This window comes from Acromyrmex echinatior, chromosome 9 (genome assembly GCF_024713525.1).
Source record: "Acromyrmex echinatior isolate Ae372 chromosome 9, ASM2471352v2, whole genome shotgun sequence".
In the NCBI taxonomy this organism is placed as follows: Eukaryota; Metazoa; Arthropoda; class Insecta; order Hymenoptera; family Formicidae; genus Acromyrmex; species Acromyrmex echinatior.
This window is the reverse complement of record NC_141860.1, coordinates 6,491,178-6,509,300: the sequence shown is the minus strand read 5'-3', so window position 1 is coordinate 6,509,300 and position 18,123 is coordinate 6,491,178. Positions and strand designations below refer to the sequence as shown.

Sequence of the window (18,123 nt, the reverse complement as noted above, 5' to 3'; positions counted from 1 at the left end):
TCAAATGCGCGAATTATTTAAGTGCTTCGTGGACGTGTTTGGTTTGTATCCAAATAAACATTATCCGAAACGTAATTTAGGCGCGAAATAGTTGGAAGTTATCGACAGAAGAGCTGACGTAAGAAGCTCTTTAACATAACTTAGCATTATCTTAAATCTAATACAAATTTACTTGTAAATTTACTATTGTCGTAGACAAATCACAAAAATGAATAAACATGAGTCACCTTCGTGCTCTCTTTAAATAATGCATTACCACGCTTAGTAATAGTCTTATAAATTAATACAATGTAATTTTTGATACATATATATTAGGTATAATAAAAAGAAATCCATTATTTTTCCAATAAATGGCTTTAGTAATCTGTATCACGCGTAGACGAGATACAGATTACTAAAGCCATCTATTGGATTTCTTTTTACTACACCTAATATTTATATACATATCTGTAAATATATATGTATATTTAATGTATGTGTATACACACGCACACACGCGCGCGCGCGCACGCACACACACACACACACACACACACACACACACACACACACACACACACACACACACACACACACACACATGTTGTAATTATAAAAAAAGCAAGGAATGCCAATTTATAGATATTAAAAGGATTAAGGACTGTGCATGGATTAATTCAGTAATATTGCTATATGAATGCTTTGGTACATTAAAATATCAAGAAGTGTTTGAATATACAGTTACAAATTAAAGGTTGTAAATAAATATATTCCTTTATAGGAAAGTATACTTTTTCTACGTAGCATTGAATCTCAATATCTTGGAAGATTTTCAATGATATTCTACTTGACGTCTTTAAAGTTCATATAATTTACTAAAATTAAATAATCGCAAAATTGGAATTATTTCAATATAATGTACAGTTAAATACTTGAAGTAACCGATAAAATATCAATATATATCAATTTGATCTATTACGGTTTCAGAACCTTTTCGATGAATTTCTTTATGTCGCGCATTTCCTGTAAAAATAATAAAAAAGAGACAGACGTTATAATTTCCCTAAATGTAAGAAAAGATTCGACAAATTTTTTCCTCAATTGAAGCTTCATTACCTCCTCAGAAGATGTATGCATCATTCCCCGGTATGTTTTGAATTCTGTCTGTGTCATAAATTGTTTTAGAAGAGATGCTGTCATTTGACCCCATCTATATGGCACAATTGGATCGCAATCACCGTGACATTGCAACAGTGGAGTGTTCCTATTACCTATTGCTTCCTGAAAATAAAAAAATCAGTTACAATTCTACAAGTATTATATATGATACATAAAAATATTGTATAATAATATAAAGTGATACATACTGCTGGAAATTTTTGATGTAAAGGAAGCCATGCGGATAAAGCTATAATGCCAGCTAAAGGCTCTGGGAATGTAAGGGCACTGTACATGGCTAGTGCTCCACCTTGACTGAATCCTCCTAGAACGATGTGTGTGGTAGGAATCCCAGCTGCAACTTCCTCCGCTATTAATGAATGGACTACTTGAGCAGCTGTACGTATACCTTCTTCATCTTCAGGACCACTGGAGTCCAGAGTGCGTAGATCAAACCTAGATTCACAAGATGTATTAATAATCATATAAACTCTAACTTGTAATTCATTGTTTTCATGAGAACATATTCTTATGTTCATTTTAAAGTTACCAGGAAGGCATTCTAAACCCTGCATTAAGCGTTACTGGCATTGTGGGCCTGAAATAGGAAAAATTATGTATTAAAATATTATTAATTTACATAGGCTTCTATTTTAAACTCTTAACAATAGCCTAATTTATATCGATCGTTCAATACTTGTACCAACTAGTAACTTTTTATTAAATTATCTTAATTTTGATGATGCGTTTAAAGAGTGATATAGAATGGCTAAGAGGGCACAATATAAGAAGATAAATTAAATACATGTACCATATATGCGTTTGTATGCATCGCTGAAATTAAAATAATTTAACTGAAAGTTGCTATGATTGGTATGGATATTAAACGAGGTATAAACCAGAACTATATTCCAAGGAAAATTTTACTCAATATAATATAATATACATGTACTTTATATTTCGAATAAAATTTTCTGGAGAAGACGTTTTGGAACGTGACTTAGATTAGTGTTGATATCGTTGCATAGATTTTATATATGTGATTAAAAAAAAATTACGTAACAACAATGCAATGACATCGACACTGTTGTGTTGTTAAGAGCTACAAAATAGGGATCATAGTTTCAATCATTGAACATCTAAAGATATTAACATACGCAGTAGGACAAATAACTTTAACATGAGGGGATCGCACCGCACCCATGGAACTGGCCCAACCATGCCTGAAAATAACATACAGAATATTAGAAAGCTCTGTTTGCAACGTTTCAAATTACAACCATATATTGGAAATGTGAACTTACCCTGTATCACCCAAGCCATGGAAAAATATTAGCTGAAACACAGATACTCTTTAGTACGAAATAGGTAGTATGGTAGTATTGGCTTTATTCAAAAGTAATCTTTAAAAAAATTTCAGACTTAAAATCCGTGTTTCAAGACAAGTCATACGTGACTTTACTGAAAAGTATTAAATAGTGAAAGTAGTAGACTGGCAATAGTATTTCGTCCTCGGAGAAGTTACGTGAAGTATTTTGTATCCGTTAAGACAACTACTGTGCCTCGCAAAAGACATGCAGTCGTAAAAAAGCCGATTATGAAATCGCGAGCAATGAAACGGAGCAGCAGTACGTTCGTCGACGAACATACCAGAAAGAGAGAAAAAAAAAGGCGCAACGAGAGTACTTTGTATAATGTAAATGTAATTCATTTATGACCAATTAGGATCGCACCACTGCAAATGATATAACCAAAAACTGCCATTATATTGAAAAGGTATCTTGATATCTACCGTTGCTGTATGCTTAGCTGTGGCTGAAATCACGACCGGACTCGTCATGTTCTGTCGCTTTTTTGGACGGCCTGAAACAAGTTCGAGCAATTGTGTAACAGTTTCGTAAAAAGGATATAGAACGCTGCGCAAGAGAGAAAGAAAGAAAAAGAGATGTGACTCCTCTTCACTTTATATCGACTATATCAAGTTCTTAACAGTGAAAGAGTGGGGGTTTGAGAAAGGAGAGAGCGTGTCAAATGCGCATTCGCGTAAATATTCAATTCAATTACTGATACAATTTTTATATCTGCGATTAAATTTGAATTCATTGAATTCGATGTCCATTTATAATGAGAGACAAAAAAAACAGTGCTTTTAATTTCAGAGAAAAATATCAAGTAAAAAATTAGTTTTTTATTGTAAAAAATAGTATTTTTGATCAAATTACAAAATTTGTGGAAAAATATACAGAATTCATGTTAAATACGTAGAAGAAGAAATAGAATTCATTTTTCTTGTTATTTTGATACATTTTAATACTTTTGTTTTTATAATTTTATATCGAAGTAGAAATATGTATTATGTATTATGTATTGGCTATTACAATTTTGGATGAGTTGATAATAGGGTAATAAGTTGATAATAAATCTGTTTGCATTGCTTGCACTTTTTGTATTCAGCATCTGTGCTTTCTCTTCCTTCAACGCCCGAATCTATTTTTCTAATTATATCACTTTAAGTAAAAATTTTGGGAAATTTCATGCAATGCGAACAGACATAAATGACCTAAAAAAAATATCCGAGTAAAAAATTGTCAAAGCTGAAGGAAAAAAATTATTAATTTCCGAGTTTTTTACTTTGCAATTCTAATATTTTTCAATTGTTTACATCTCTATTTGTAATTCAGTGTCTTCATTACGACAAATTTAATTAATTGAAATTTTATTTTATTTTTATTAATTTTGACGAATTGAAATTGAATTTTAATCGTTCGTGCAGATCGTATATTTTTACTCCTTCCGTTTAATAAAGTTTCTTTTTCTGTTCTAGGCTTTCAAAAAATGTAAAAAAATTCAGAGTTACTTTTTAACATCTCTTTTACATTATCAAATAGTTTTTTAACAAGATATTTTAGGAAGAATGGACTTCGTCCTCTTTTATTGCGAAAAAATTGAAAGTAAAATTTGAAAGTAAAATTTTGCTTGCGCGAAAAAAAATAGTAAAAAAATAAAGATTTCAAATGGAAGATGAACAGTACATTGATACATAAAAATTTCCGACTTTTCTAAGATGAATTATTAATATTGTTTGTTTTGTCTCTTGGAAGCTGCTCGCGGTCACTCCGAATGAATCCAGCGTACTTGAAATATAGGATTCACACTACATCCATATGACATCCATCATACAACATCTGACATTCATTGTTATAATGAATGTCGGAAATTGTATAACGTATAACAGAAATGTATAACGAATATCGTACATAGTGTTCTAATTCTGTATTTCAAGTTCTATGGGTTCATTCGGAGTGACTCTGAGTAGCTTCCGAGAGACAAAACGAACAATGCTAGAAAGAAACTGCTTGTCACAAACCTGCGAACAGTAAATTACCCATAGCTATTTTAGTAATGTCGTGGTTCATCGATTTCCAATTGATTTCGCAGTAAATGTTAATCCTTCGAGCAATCGAGAGCGATTAATTGGAATGACGTACTAGTATCTGATGTTTGTATGGAAACAGAAAAAGCAATTAATTTAGGTGTATTTTTTGTATGCGAAATTATCTGTATGTCAGTGCGATATCAGTCTGTTTGAAATGTAGTTTGAAAATGGTCTTCACTCGGAATATATCGATTCAAATATCGAAAATATCGATTCAAGAACTAAGTTCGCGATCTTATGAAAGCCAATTCAGAACGATTTCTCGGATTTTCTCAGATTTGAATTCTCGGACCAAGAAATGTATAGTCATTTAAAAACAACTTGCCGTTTTTCCGTAAAATGTTGTGCTACATGTTGATTGGCTACAAGTTTTATGCTGGTATTACACTAGCGATTGGAGATTTTTGCGTCTTTTGACCAATCGGAAAGGACCTGCTGGTCAGTAGTTTCGTTTTGATTGGTTAAGGGACTCAACGCAACACAGACGCAATTTCCAATCGTTAGTGTAATACGATGTTACAACGGATGTGCTACAATCGACACAAATGTAGTTCTATTTTTCTTTGCATTTCACGAGTTAAGCCTGGATCCTTATATGGGTAAGAAGAGTTGGATATTGTTCGTCGCTCATCGCTTGTTACATCCAGTGTGCAATAGGCATAACCCCAGTAAGCAAGAAACGTTTTGAAACGTTTCAAAACGTTTCTTGTTTACTAGGACGGAAAATTCAAATTTAATTTTGTCCGGATTAGTTTAGATTTAGCTAACGTACCCTGTAGATTTGTGAGGAACTAAGGGCAGGAACCAATTATAATATATTAAAAAATTATACAACAATTATGTAAAGCTTTTTTTGCTAAAATATCGATATATTTTTTATACCGGATATATAATTGCTTATATTTTTTTCGCAGAAACGTTCACGTTAATGAATCTATCTTTAACGCACCAAGAACAATCCATGATGTAAACACAAAAGTGTAGCATTGCATATAACGGCAATAGCAATATTGGAAATGAGTAAACAATCAATAAAATTTGCCCTAAAATGCATTTTCCTGCGTATAATAACACAATAGTATGTTGGAATAACTAATCAAATTTGATCAGAAATTCCTTCTACTACTGCTCATTCATAGGAATGTCCTTGATTTCCTTCCTTTCCATGAAATAAAGGACTCTAATTGAGATTTAAAAGAGAAAGAAACAGTGAATATATGTTCTTCGATCTCTTTCGATCTCTTTCGTCATTTTTGCTAAAACTATAAAAGATCTTTCATTTAAAATGTGGCTTATGTTCAGACTCTTATTAAAGGTACAAATGCATCTTATAACGCAAGCGCTCACTGAGTTGCAATTAATGATGTTCTTATCTTATTTAGATTCAACCAATCACCTTTGATTGCTACAATTAATACTTAACCGCTCAGTGAATGGTTGCACTACTGATACATTCAATGATTCTATTAAGTTTGCCTTTGAAATTGACATTTATCATACGCTGTAAGCTTCTATCTTTATTATTCATTACTCGTAAAAAGAAGATAGAATATTAAGTTTACAGCGCGTGAGCCGGTGAGCATCAATTTCGAACGTAAGGGAGACCGGGGCTGGTTGTCACAGTTTTTGATTAGTGACTTTTAGAAAAAAATAAATGCAAGATTTTAAAATATTATGCACGTGATAATATACCTACATCTTTTAGGTAGAAAACAATTACTTTGACATATATCATTGTACAAATAAATTATTCAATTTTAAGCAAAGTTGTGCAAATGTGACATTTCACCTCATACTCTGGGTTGATTGTCACACATTCCGGAGTTGGTTATCACAGTTTTATATAAAATATTAAAAAAATAGTTTTTTTAAATATTAGTTTTATATTTGAACAAATAATAATAGAATAGAATTTATTCACTTTAATAAAATTTATTCGGCTTACAAATTTGCCAAGAAGGGGACTTGGTTTACAATTTGAACAAATAATAATAATTATATATTTTTGCAATAATTCTTTTAATTATATAAAATACAAACTTTTATTCGAAAAATATAATTATGTAATATAAACATAAAATATGCAGTCTTTTTAGAAATTATTATCTAAAATAATGTTCAGTTTTTAAAAATAATATTAAAGTTTATAAACGTTTTTTAAAAAAAATATCACGTACAAAAAGGAATCTCAATATATCTATATATAGAAGTTATATGTATTATTATCTAAATTAAATGAAAAGGTATCGTTTCTTAAACACGCGAGATTCAATCAATGAATCTATATATATTCTTTAATATAAAAGATACTGTATATTTAAAAGAAGAACTGTAAAACTTTCAATAATCTGCAATAATTAAATTATGATTCACAGTATCGACATAATATAATGTTTTAGAGACACGTGCTATATGAGACCATTCTTTACATATAATACATTGAACTCATTTTTCATTAGACAAACTATTTAAGTAGGGTACAAACTAAACAGAAACATTTTTTCTCTTTCATAACATCTATTTCAATGTTATTATAGTATTTCTTTTTTAGTTCTTAATTTGTTTAGATTTCTTAGATTTTTTAATAGAATCCTTTGTATTGTTATCTGTTTTATTAAATAATTTATTTTTTACGTTTAATTCTTTCTTCTTTTTAATTTCCATATTCTTTAATTCAAGTTTTGCTTTTATTCATATATTAGCAATAGCTGTCTTTTGTTTTCTTGTCATTTGTCGAGAATTCTTCCATGGACTAGCTTTAGGAAAAGAACGAATATCTTCTAGAGTTAATTATTCAAAACCTTGGTTTGATGCAGAAGTAGACGATTGGCAAATATTTCCTGAAAGGTTACTTATTTCCATCATGTTTGCTGCACTTTTTCTTATAGATTGCTGTTCACTATTATTGCTGAAATTGTATCACTATGTTAATTTTACTACACTAACTTTACTACACTAATTATATTAATACCATATTATTAATATTTTATACTAACCTATTTTCCTCAGAAAGTAGCCTATCTGTAATATGATTTGGAGCAAAATCCAAGTCCATAAAAATTTCCTTATTAAAGTGAAATGCAATGCATTTAAAGCCTGCTTGAATATTTGCTGATGTCATAGCAAGTGGATAAGCAACTGCAATAGCCTCAAGAATATTATAAATAGATATGTTGCGATCAAGATGGTTTAACATTCATGCATCACAAGCGGAGTTGATGTATTTTTCTTATAATCCATATACTATTCTAATGATCACAACCAGTGCGAACAATACAGTGGAAAAAATAGCATTACAATTCTGTTTTGTTTTGCATAATTTTATTCCTTCAATACTGAGATGCAAATTGTAATTGTCCAACAGCAATAAAACTGGTTTCTCAGTTGTACATTTTGCATAACTATGAAAGTGTCTCAACAATTGTTCAAAATCCTTTTCTTGCATCCAACCTGATTTATTTGCACCACTTGATTCAGGTGGACCTAATGCGATAAAATGAACCTTAAAATGTATACGAGAAAATACAAAGAAAGGTGGTATCTAATTTCCTATAGCAAAAATCAGAATAACAAATTGCGTTTAGCTGAAACAATGCTTCCTACTTCCTTGTAGCGAGTGTTGCTTTCCCGAGCAAATATTCTATCTGAATTGTTGTGACTCCTGTTTCATTCATATTCCATATCTTAAGGATTAAAATAGTGATGTGATAAAATCTTTTCCAAATTTGTGTAAAAGAAGGCAACAGTTTTATTGAAGCTGCAGGTAGTTCTTGCTTTATTTGTTGCTTCTGGTTTTCGAACCGAAAGTTTATTGTAACATTTTATAAATGCATAAAACCAATCTTTTCCTGCCATTTTATTTATATACCAAAACGGAGGCATTTCAATTGAGTTATAGCAGGCTATATTATAAGTCAAAATTCTGATTTCCTTAGGAGAAAGACCGAAATAAATATCCGAAGCATATAGAATATATTCAACTAATTACTGTTCTTAAGAATCAGTAAAAATCTGCTTAAATTTAGCATAACCCATGTGAATTTTTGGAACAGCGTTTTCATGTAAATAATCCTCTTCTGGAATTCTCTTGCAGTAACGATATAAAGTACAATAATTCATATTTTATTCTAAAGCGACTTGTCCGATGAACAAATTATGTATTTTCACTGCTCTAACAACTTCCAAAATAATATCAGGTGGAGTTTTACCGCTATTCGTCTTTTTTTTTATTTTGCTCCATAATTATAACACATAATTTTATTTAACCTTTAAAGGAGAAAATTCACTGATGCCAGAATTCAAACGTAATCTGATCATAAAGAATAAAAAGAAATAAAGAAGCTATGCTATGTACAATCAGTGCCATGCCTCCTCTTTAGTGTATTATTTCTTCTATCTCCTTTTTAATGGATTGCGATCAAGACACATTTCGCAGAATCACTGATGTATGATAACTAATCCTAGCCCATTTGAGACAATCTAACCCATGATGTAAGAATACAGGTGTATCATTCCCGAGGATCGTCCGAAAAAATGACCGCTCTTAGACCAATCAATCATTGACCACAAATACTAAATATGGTTGCCAATAGTTGTTAGCCAGCTGTAGTTAGCCGTGTGCACATGTGGATTTTGTGGATAGAATATAATAAGTTTCGTGAGACTACTCAAGCAGATGTTTATCTCGTTTCGGGTATTGTGTCACCTCGATTATATTTTGGAAAAACATGGCCGGCTTAAACTATGCATTTGCATTACGCAATTCATGAAAGAACGCTTTACCATTTTCATTTTGATGCTAATATAAATTGTACAATATATTTTATATCTCCGTATATTCATAGCACTAGAAATAGCTTTTACATTCTTGTTAGCATAATTTTTGTGCACAAAAGTAGCATTATAATTGATAATTGAAAAAGATGCAAATTCTTTGAATCGTATTTTCCTTATATTTGATATGATATCATTATCATTCTTGTATGTTATAATTATTTAATATTTATAGATCGTACAACTTGTTTCTTTCTGCACAAATTATTTATTTTAACACATAGAAACTATAAATATAACGACGAGGAAGGTAATACTAGGAACAAGTTATACAAAGTGATAGTTTGTCATTTAAAAACAAAGGTAGACGTTAACATGATGAGTAAAATTAAATAATAAGTTATTAATTGAGAAACAATAGTCCTTTTAAATTACGTGTTATAATCAGAGTCACATTGATATTAAAATGAGAAAAAAATTTAGAATAGAACCTTGTATATATTTTTGTTTCTATATTTTACAAAAATATAAACTTGTTCTATATTTTACAAAAATATAAACTTTAATTTGTGTTATTATTAGTATGTTTAATATCAATAATATGTTTACCTCAAAAGTATAATCATTTAAAGTTAATTTAAGTTATGATTTGGGATAAATAAATAAATAAATGCAATAATTAAAAAAAATTACTTGTCGTTTTCCTTTAGTAGAGCACACTTACAACTACTACTGATAAACCATGCCAGCAGATAATGGCAGAAATCAAACAAGAATTGCAAATCTAGTTTAATTTGTACCGCTAATCTTCTAGCATAGCATGTCAGCTTTTTCATATTAAAAATTAATTAATTTTAAAATTTTCCTTACTTTTTTAAAATTTTCTTACTTTTTTTTTAATTTACCTTAATTTACCTTAATTTTCCTTATTCATGACACTTAATGCTTTAAATTACGCGGCTGCTGTGGTCGGTTGATTGGCTGTCCCACAAGGCTGCCGCCATTATGCGCAATGATACACCTAGGCCGGTATTCATAGTCGACTTTTGTTTCAAGACCATCTTAAGTAATGTCTTAAAACGCTAATGCAGCCCTCTGATTGGTTCGTGATTTCTTAAGACCATACTTAAGATGGTCTTGAATATAAAATCGGACTATGAATACCGGCCTTAATATTCTTACATCATGATCTAATCCATATGACCGTTTTTAAGAAAGATTTATTACAGTTTTTTAAGATTAAATTTGGGAAATTTGGGGGATTATTAATATTTCAGTTTGATTGCGTTGAAAATCCGATAACCATATCAGCACGTAATAATAATTTCTGAAATTAATTCATTTAAATGAATATATATAATAATTCAACATCTTTACATTCAGACCGTAGTGGCGCTTCGTATTTAAAGTAATGTAAAAAAGATTATATTTATAAACTTTGTGAGAATAATGATTAATTTTTTTTTTATTAAAGCAAAAATTGTCTAAGACATGCCATTATCTATGATTACACAGAAATCTTGATTGATAATGCTAAAAAGTTATTAGACAACAAAATAAAAGATAAGAAAAATTTATTCACCAACTTCATTTTCTTAAAAGTTGTTATAAATAATATACACAATACTTTTGGTGCGAATCATTTTATACCATAAATTAATATTACATCAACAATTTATATAGTAAAAAAAAAAACAGATTTTTTTTGCCACATTCTGTTTGAGTCATAAGTATTTTGATCCCGTACGACAACCCGCCCCGGTCTCCCCTACAAGTTGTTAAAAATTTCATGAAATTTAATGTATGTGCTTTTAAGTTACATAGTTTGAATTTAATTTCATGACATTACATTAAATGTAATGTATTTATAACTGAAAAGTATATTTGTATACATGTACATGAAATTTAATGTATATACATGAAAATTTATAAAATTTAATGTACTTTTTATAAAATGTTATGAAATTTAATGTACACGTTCATTATATTTAAATAACTACTGTGTAACTTAATTTTTGATTAAATCATTCATTACTTTTAATTTCATTCATTCACCACGAGCTTCATTTACATGTAAAGAAAGCATTTCTAAAGAGTCCTCTATATAGAAATCGTAGAAGATTGTGGAATGTCTTAAGCCGTAGAAAACTGACCAATTCTAATCGAGTATTCTCTTTATTGATTGTGATTGGTTGATTTCCTACTTAAAACTCCACGATCATCTACGACTTCTGAAGAATGTAGAAAACCCTTAACAATGTGATCTAAATACGTCTCATAAAGATGGAAGATTAAAATGACGATTTACTCTACAAAATCAAATTATGATCGATTATCATTAAAGTCTTGTATCTACAATACTAATAAAATAAATCTTTCCGAGACTGACTCGGAGTTAGATCGAGTCAGTAAATCAAATACGCTATTACATAGCTGCATAAACGTATACGTAAAGAAAATTATTGCATATTCTACGTGTATTTTTAATAAAACTTTTGCGATTGGATAATCTTTACGCAATTAGTTATGCACGTTTTTTTCTGGATATGAACTCTTAAGCAAGAGAATTTATCAATCTAATAATAATAATTACTAATAATAATAATTGAGGATTTTTGAAAACATGAAACTGCGATTAATAGAGCTGCCTACTGCTAGTTTACGTTTTTTTATATACGGCAGCTCTAATTTAAAAATTATGCAATGCAATATAATTATTACTAAGTAATTACTATTAGGCTATATCGCTTTAGCATATATATGAACAGCTAACCGGATTCTCATGTAACAAAATGGATAAGTGCATTCAGTACTACAATCGTTCACCGAGCTCTTGCACTTGTTTGGTCTATATTTTTAGATCTAACGGAACATGCCTATCAAATGCAAGAGCTGAGCGCTCTGTAAGCGGTTGTAGTACTGAATGTACCCAATATGGCGACTGCCAATGCAATACGAACAATAGAAGATACTTGCCGTAACTCGGAACTCCTTACTCCGAGCTGCCTATCTATCGTTCTCGATACTACATGGTGATGTCAAGACTGAAGACGTTCCAAAACTTGCGTACATACGTGGGTGATCACGTAGGCGCGCTGTTTTTTCCATCGTGAGATTTATAACGATCGTCGAGTATACTTAAACGCTTCTCTAGCGGTGCAAGTTGATTTCGATAGTCTCTCGCAAATGTGTGACTTCGTCCTGATATATGATATGATAACTGTAAAAAAAAAAAGAGATAACCTGTCCCCGTCAAGGCAAACGCTGCTGTAAATAAAACCCCTTTTTTAGTTTTATTTTTGTAATAGACGACGGTTTAAATTAATTTACGTGTCTGCGGCATTTCTCTTATTTCGTCCTCTGGGAATCTCGTCACCGTCACGAGGCTCCACACGCTGTACATACGTTGGATCACGCACAAAAAATGATCTTTCGACCGATAACTGCGATAACATCTCATTATTGATTTACGAACTCGTTTGAACGACAAACAGCGATAACGCGAGTCATCTGTGCACTCTACTTGCGATTAGACGCTGCTCAGAAATAATCATTGTGTTGCAAGCATCACGTTTCAAAAAATAACGTTTATTTTAGTAATTAGAATTGATTGCTCGCGAGAAAAAACTGTATAAGCGAAAGAGAAACTAAAAACTGTGCGGTATGACACCAAAGATAGTCGTTGTCGGTTCGTGCATGATTGACTTTACCTGGTGAGTAAGGATGAAGCTTTTCGCACGTTGCAAAAGTTGACACTGTCTCATGGTCGATCGATCTCTAATTATTACATTAACATACAATTACATTACAATTACATTGTGATTTGTATTGTAATAAATATTGTATATAATTACGATAATAAATGTAATTAAAAATTGCTTTCTCTTTACTGTGCATTGCAGTAATTTATAATTCTGTTTAATTGAAGAAAGCCGAATCTAATTTTATATATATGTATATAATGAATAGTTACAATCTGTCGTAATATTAGTCTGTTTTTTATTGCTGACTTTCTGAACTAGTACAATGCAAAAGTTGAAGTGAAATAAATATATGTTTGTTTCACTTCAACTTATTGCATCAGAGTGCAGCAATAAAAAACAGACTTATTATCATTTCTTTCTGGGAGATCCGGATTTGAATCTCGGCTGAGATATTTTTTACAATAAAATTATTAAAAGGTTTTTAAGATACTTATTAACATCAAATTATTAATATTCTTATAAGACGTTTATTAGCATCAATATTGTTAAATTACTTAATACTTAATTTAATATACGATGTTATTACTTTAGTTTTGTTCGTAATTGCGTTTCAAGACTGGAAAAGATTTTGGCGCGCGCGGTTTGCAGAATTGAATATGTATATAAATTTACACCAAAATATTTAAGCACTAAGATTCGTTTTGACCGAATACAGGATTTCTCTTACTTAATTAGCTTTATTCTCAACTTTGTATTATAATTTTTTAACGTTATTGCTTTTTAGTTTCTCTCCACGGTTGCCAAAACCTGGCGAGACCATAATCGGGACTAGATTTGAAAAGAAATACGGTGGTAAAGGCGCCAATCAGTGTGTAACAGCTGCTAAACTTGGTGGATCTACGGCACTTATCGCTTCAGTAGGCATTTATTTTTTACATGGAATCAACGTGTCACATTTGGCTTTTTTATTTTTTAAGTCCATTTTAGACGATCTATAATGACTATTAATATAATTCACAGCCAAGTTCGGGATAGAATTCTATTTATAATATTGTGTGTCGTGTAACATAGAAAACATTTGAAGAAGTTAAATATATACATACAAAATATATATCACTGATATATATTTTCTATATATGTGTATTTTACTTTTTCAGATGTTTTCTCTGTTACACGACACGCAATATTTATTACATAGGATTCTATCCCGAATTTGGTCGTGAATTATAGATCATCTAAAAGTGAGCTTTATAATATTCGTTTTTTTTTATCCAATATTTATATGATTTCTCTTTAATTAATTACGGTTTGTTTCACAACTTACATATTGTGATATTCCTTATCTCTTATCGCAGTTAGGTTCCGACATGTTTGCTCAAGAATATTTAGAGATTTTAAGAAAGGAAAATGTAGACGCATCTCGCGTGAAGATACAAAGTGATAAACAAAGCGGTGTTGCTCACATTACCGTTGCTGAAAATGGTACGTTTTACATGTAGTAAAAATATAAATTAGAGTCTTTCCGAGTGCTTTGAAATTGTTTACGTGGAAAAACAAGTAGCTTTGATTCTGAATATATCATTAATATCATTAGAATTAATGGAATTAATTTCTAACTTCTCGTTAAGATAATTTTTTTGGTCCCATCAGTAAATAATTGAGTCACCTTTCGAATAACGTTCGCAGGTGAGAACAGCATCGTAATCGTGTTAGGTGCAAATGAATCGTTGACTCCGGAACTTGTGGATTCCGCCGTCGATGTGATCCAAAGCGCGAGCATTTTATTATGCCAGTTTGAGGTGCCGCTGGAAGCCACGCTGCATGCGTTGAAGTTACATCAGGGCCACGGTTCGTTCCTCGCTTTTTTTCTCCATGTAGAGATACATCCGAACACTGCACTTTTCTCTTTCTAAGCTGTGTTATCGTAAATTCTAAAAAAGATAAGGATTAACGATATCGCGACTCCGAGAGAATTATGAATACAATTTTACGTAAGCGTAATATAATGATAGGACTTTCTATTGTCAACGGAGCGCCCGCACTGGAAAACCCTGATACGGAAATTCTTAGATTATGTGACATTTTTTGCGTCAATGAGACGGAGGTACGTAAACGATTAATGCAATTGATAAGATAATGAGGACGATTTTTTTTTTCAATATAATATAGTCAATTATCCCAAATAACAATAGGTTTTAAATTGGAATATTTTTTAACAGAAAAATAAATATGATTATAAGATATCTTTTAGATCGATATTTATAATCTATTCTTATTTTAAAATCGTATTTTCTTTTGTGTGTGTTACTCTCATCATTAACCTTTAAAATTGAATTTTTTTGTGCTTTGTAAATTTATGCGAAAATATGTCTCTATAATTTCTTTTTATATGTTATAATCAATTTATATCACCTATTTAAAAAAATTCATTGAATTTTTACGTCTCAGCAGTTTTGTTTATTAAAATGGTATTATAAAGCGATATTTAATTATTATTAATATTATTTTATAAAATCACTTCAGACGGTTTTCATTTATTTAAATAAATAGTACATATATATATATATATATATATATATATATATATGTAATATTTACACACAACTGCAGATAAGACAGAAAACTAATTAAAACTTATCAGTGACGTATATGGATCTTAACAACAAGATACATATATTACTTAAGGTGTTATTTTTATCAAACTACTTTGCAAATTGCACGACAAATACGATATTGGAACTCTATTTTAATATTAAATGACGCAAAGTCTGCGTCATTAAATGTAACAATTGATCAATAGTCATTATAAATGGCGCAAAATCTGCGTCATTTAATGTTAAAATAGTTCCGTGCGATATCTTGTTTATCGGCAGTTTGCAAAATTATCTAATAAAATAACATCTCAATAATGTATGCATACGTTGCTGTTTTTATGATTCATATACGTCACTGATTAGTTTTAATTAGTTTTATCTTTCATGCAGTTGTAAAGACACATACTATCTTGTTTAAATAATTTCAAAAACTGTCTGAAATATTATCTGTATATTAATAATAATTAAATATCGCTTTATAAAATTACATTTTAATAATCAAAATTGTTAAAACGGACTTAAAAAATTCATTGAGTTTTTTTAAATAAATAAAAAATAATTCGATTATGATGTATAAAAAGAGGAGAAATATTATTGAGAAATATTTTCATATAAATTCACAAAAACTTAATTTTGAAGACTGGTGAGAGAGAGAAAGATAACACAAAAAAAAACACGGATTTTTCAATACTTATATACGCTTTGTAGATATAAGAAAGAAATGCAATTTTTATTTAACTTTTTTTCGATATCTCTCACCGTTCGGCAGTTATTCCGTAAAAAAAATCTACATTTTTTTCAAGGGATGATTTTACCCTCTCAAATCGTAATATGGTACGAACAAAAAATAGTTTGGTGTTACGGATGAACTATTCTACTTGCACACAATGTTTCAGAATTTTCTGAATTTCTGAGTTATCTAATCTCATTTGTTAGACGATTTTTAATATAAGAATCGATTGAATACTCTGATTTTATAAGATATTTTGAGAGAAAAATGTCAAAGTATTGTAAAACAAATGTTATTGTTATTTACGACATTTCCTTCGATATTTATTAAGTATGAAAAAATTTGATTGTGTGTGACGAAATATATATTTCTATGAAATATATTTCATTAATTGTAAAAATATAGAATAGACGGTTTATTTGTCAGAAAAATTTTATTTCACCGTATTTAAATAAAGATTTATTTTAGTAAGATAAATATATATTTTAAATAAATATTTAAGTATCTCTTTTTCTCAATGTATATGTCCCAAATTTGAACTTTTGTTTTCTGAAATAGTAGAACCAAAGCATGATAACGTTTGAAATACATCAAGGACTCCATTACGCTTTTGTAGGCGGAAATTATGACGGGCATTCAACCTGTGGACCTGTCGAATATACAGCAAGTAGCGGACAAGTTCCTAGCTAAAGGATGCAACGCAATCATTCTTACACTCGGACCTCTCGGAGCTGCATACGCATCGAAAATGAACAGAAACATCACGCGAATTTCCACTACTGAAGTCCATCCTGTAGATTCTACCGTATGTATTGCATACACAATATTATAGAACTGTCGTAATCACGATAGATTTCATGATGAATTGTTCGAGTCATTATTCAACAAAATTGAAGAAATCGTTCTTTTGAAGACACATGTATTTTAATAATTTAATTTAGTAACTTGATGAAATGTCTCAGAATTATACGATAATTCTAAGACACTTTCTAAGTTTTTGTTAGATTTAACGCGGTCATTTTTGTTCTATTATTTACACGTACGGTCTGTACTTCCTGCTTATACAAATCTTGTAAATTGATTCGTGATTTCTTTCTCACGGTCGGAACGGTGAAAGTATTTGATGGTATTTCCGGTTCACAATCTTTTGAACGAATAACCGGTCAATTTCCGGACTGGACTGGAACGCTGATTCACTTAGTGATTCATTCAAATGATTGGCATGTATTTAAGACGGAATTGCTTGAGGCAACTACATAAGTGTAACGGTATGCGATAGGGTGCCGGGGATGCATTTTTGGGTGCGTTCGCATATTTCAAGGCATATCATCCGCAGCTACCGATGGACGAATGCATCAAGAGAGCTTGTACAGTCGCTACGTACTCCGTTCTTAAATTCGGTACACACGCGAGCTTTCCAACGAGAAACGATCTGCCAGTAGAGTTATTTATATAAACAAAAACGGAGTTATTTCGAAGTGTGTTATTTACAGATTTGATATTTTATCTCTTTCATTTATACATCTGATATCTGTTTTGTGGAATCTTTTTTTAAATTGAATATTCGCAAAATAAAAGTAAATATCAAAAGTTTTATGTACAAAGTGCGTAAACATACGTTCCATTTCCTAAAACCTGAAAAAATTTAAAAATAATACAGTCAGGCATTATAATGCAAATTAATGCAGCAGATTAAATTGATGACAATAAAATACTTAGAGAATGTGTTCACATATATAGAATGTAAAA

At 30.4% G+C, this 18,123-nt stretch overlaps 2 protein-coding genes and 2 long non-coding RNA genes across 4 annotated transcripts; 2 read left to right on the top strand and 2 right to left on the bottom strand.

Moving 5' to 3' along the window:
* Positions 1-645: 645 nt before the first annotated feature.
* On the bottom strand, positions 646-3,110 carry Apt1 (Acyl-protein thioesterase 1). The gene is made up of 7 exons (XM_011064606.2): positions 2,930-3,110; positions 2,442-2,473; positions 2,295-2,360; positions 1,688-1,735; positions 1,347-1,593; positions 1,096-1,260; positions 646-1,002 (listed from the first exon to the last, which is right to left on the bottom strand). Exons 1-7 carry the CDS (start codon positions 2,975-2,977, stop codon positions 955-957), a joined length of 654 nt encoding a protein of 217 aa, XP_011062908.1. The 5' UTR covers positions 2,978-3,110; the 3' UTR covers positions 646-954.
* A 123-nt stretch (positions 3,111-3,233) lies between these two features.
* On the top strand, positions 3,234-5,626 carry LOC147908536 (uncharacterized). The gene is made up of 2 exons (XR_015546069.1): positions 3,234-5,172; positions 5,488-5,626. It is a non-coding gene; the product is annotated as an uncharacterized LOC147908536 (long non-coding RNA).
* A 942-nt stretch (positions 5,627-6,568) lies between these two features.
* On the bottom strand, positions 6,569-12,816 carry LOC105151088 (uncharacterized). The gene is made up of 4 exons (XR_846791.2): positions 12,677-12,816; positions 12,323-12,566; positions 7,570-11,114; positions 6,569-7,481 (listed from the first exon to the last, which is right to left on the bottom strand). It is a non-coding gene; the product is annotated as an uncharacterized LOC105151088 (long non-coding RNA).
* On the top strand, positions 12,785-17,978 carry LOC105151090 (ribokinase). Its single transcript, XM_011064607.2, has 7 exons — positions 12,785-13,059; positions 13,835-13,967; positions 14,406-14,532; positions 14,737-14,898; positions 15,063-15,154; positions 16,991-17,179; positions 17,654-17,978. Exons 1-7 carry the CDS (start codon positions 13,010-13,012, stop codon positions 17,828-17,830), a joined length of 930 nt encoding a protein of 309 aa, XP_011062909.1. The 5' UTR covers positions 12,785-13,009; the 3' UTR covers positions 17,831-17,978.
* The last annotated feature ends 145 nt before the right edge of the window (positions 17,979-18,123 follow it).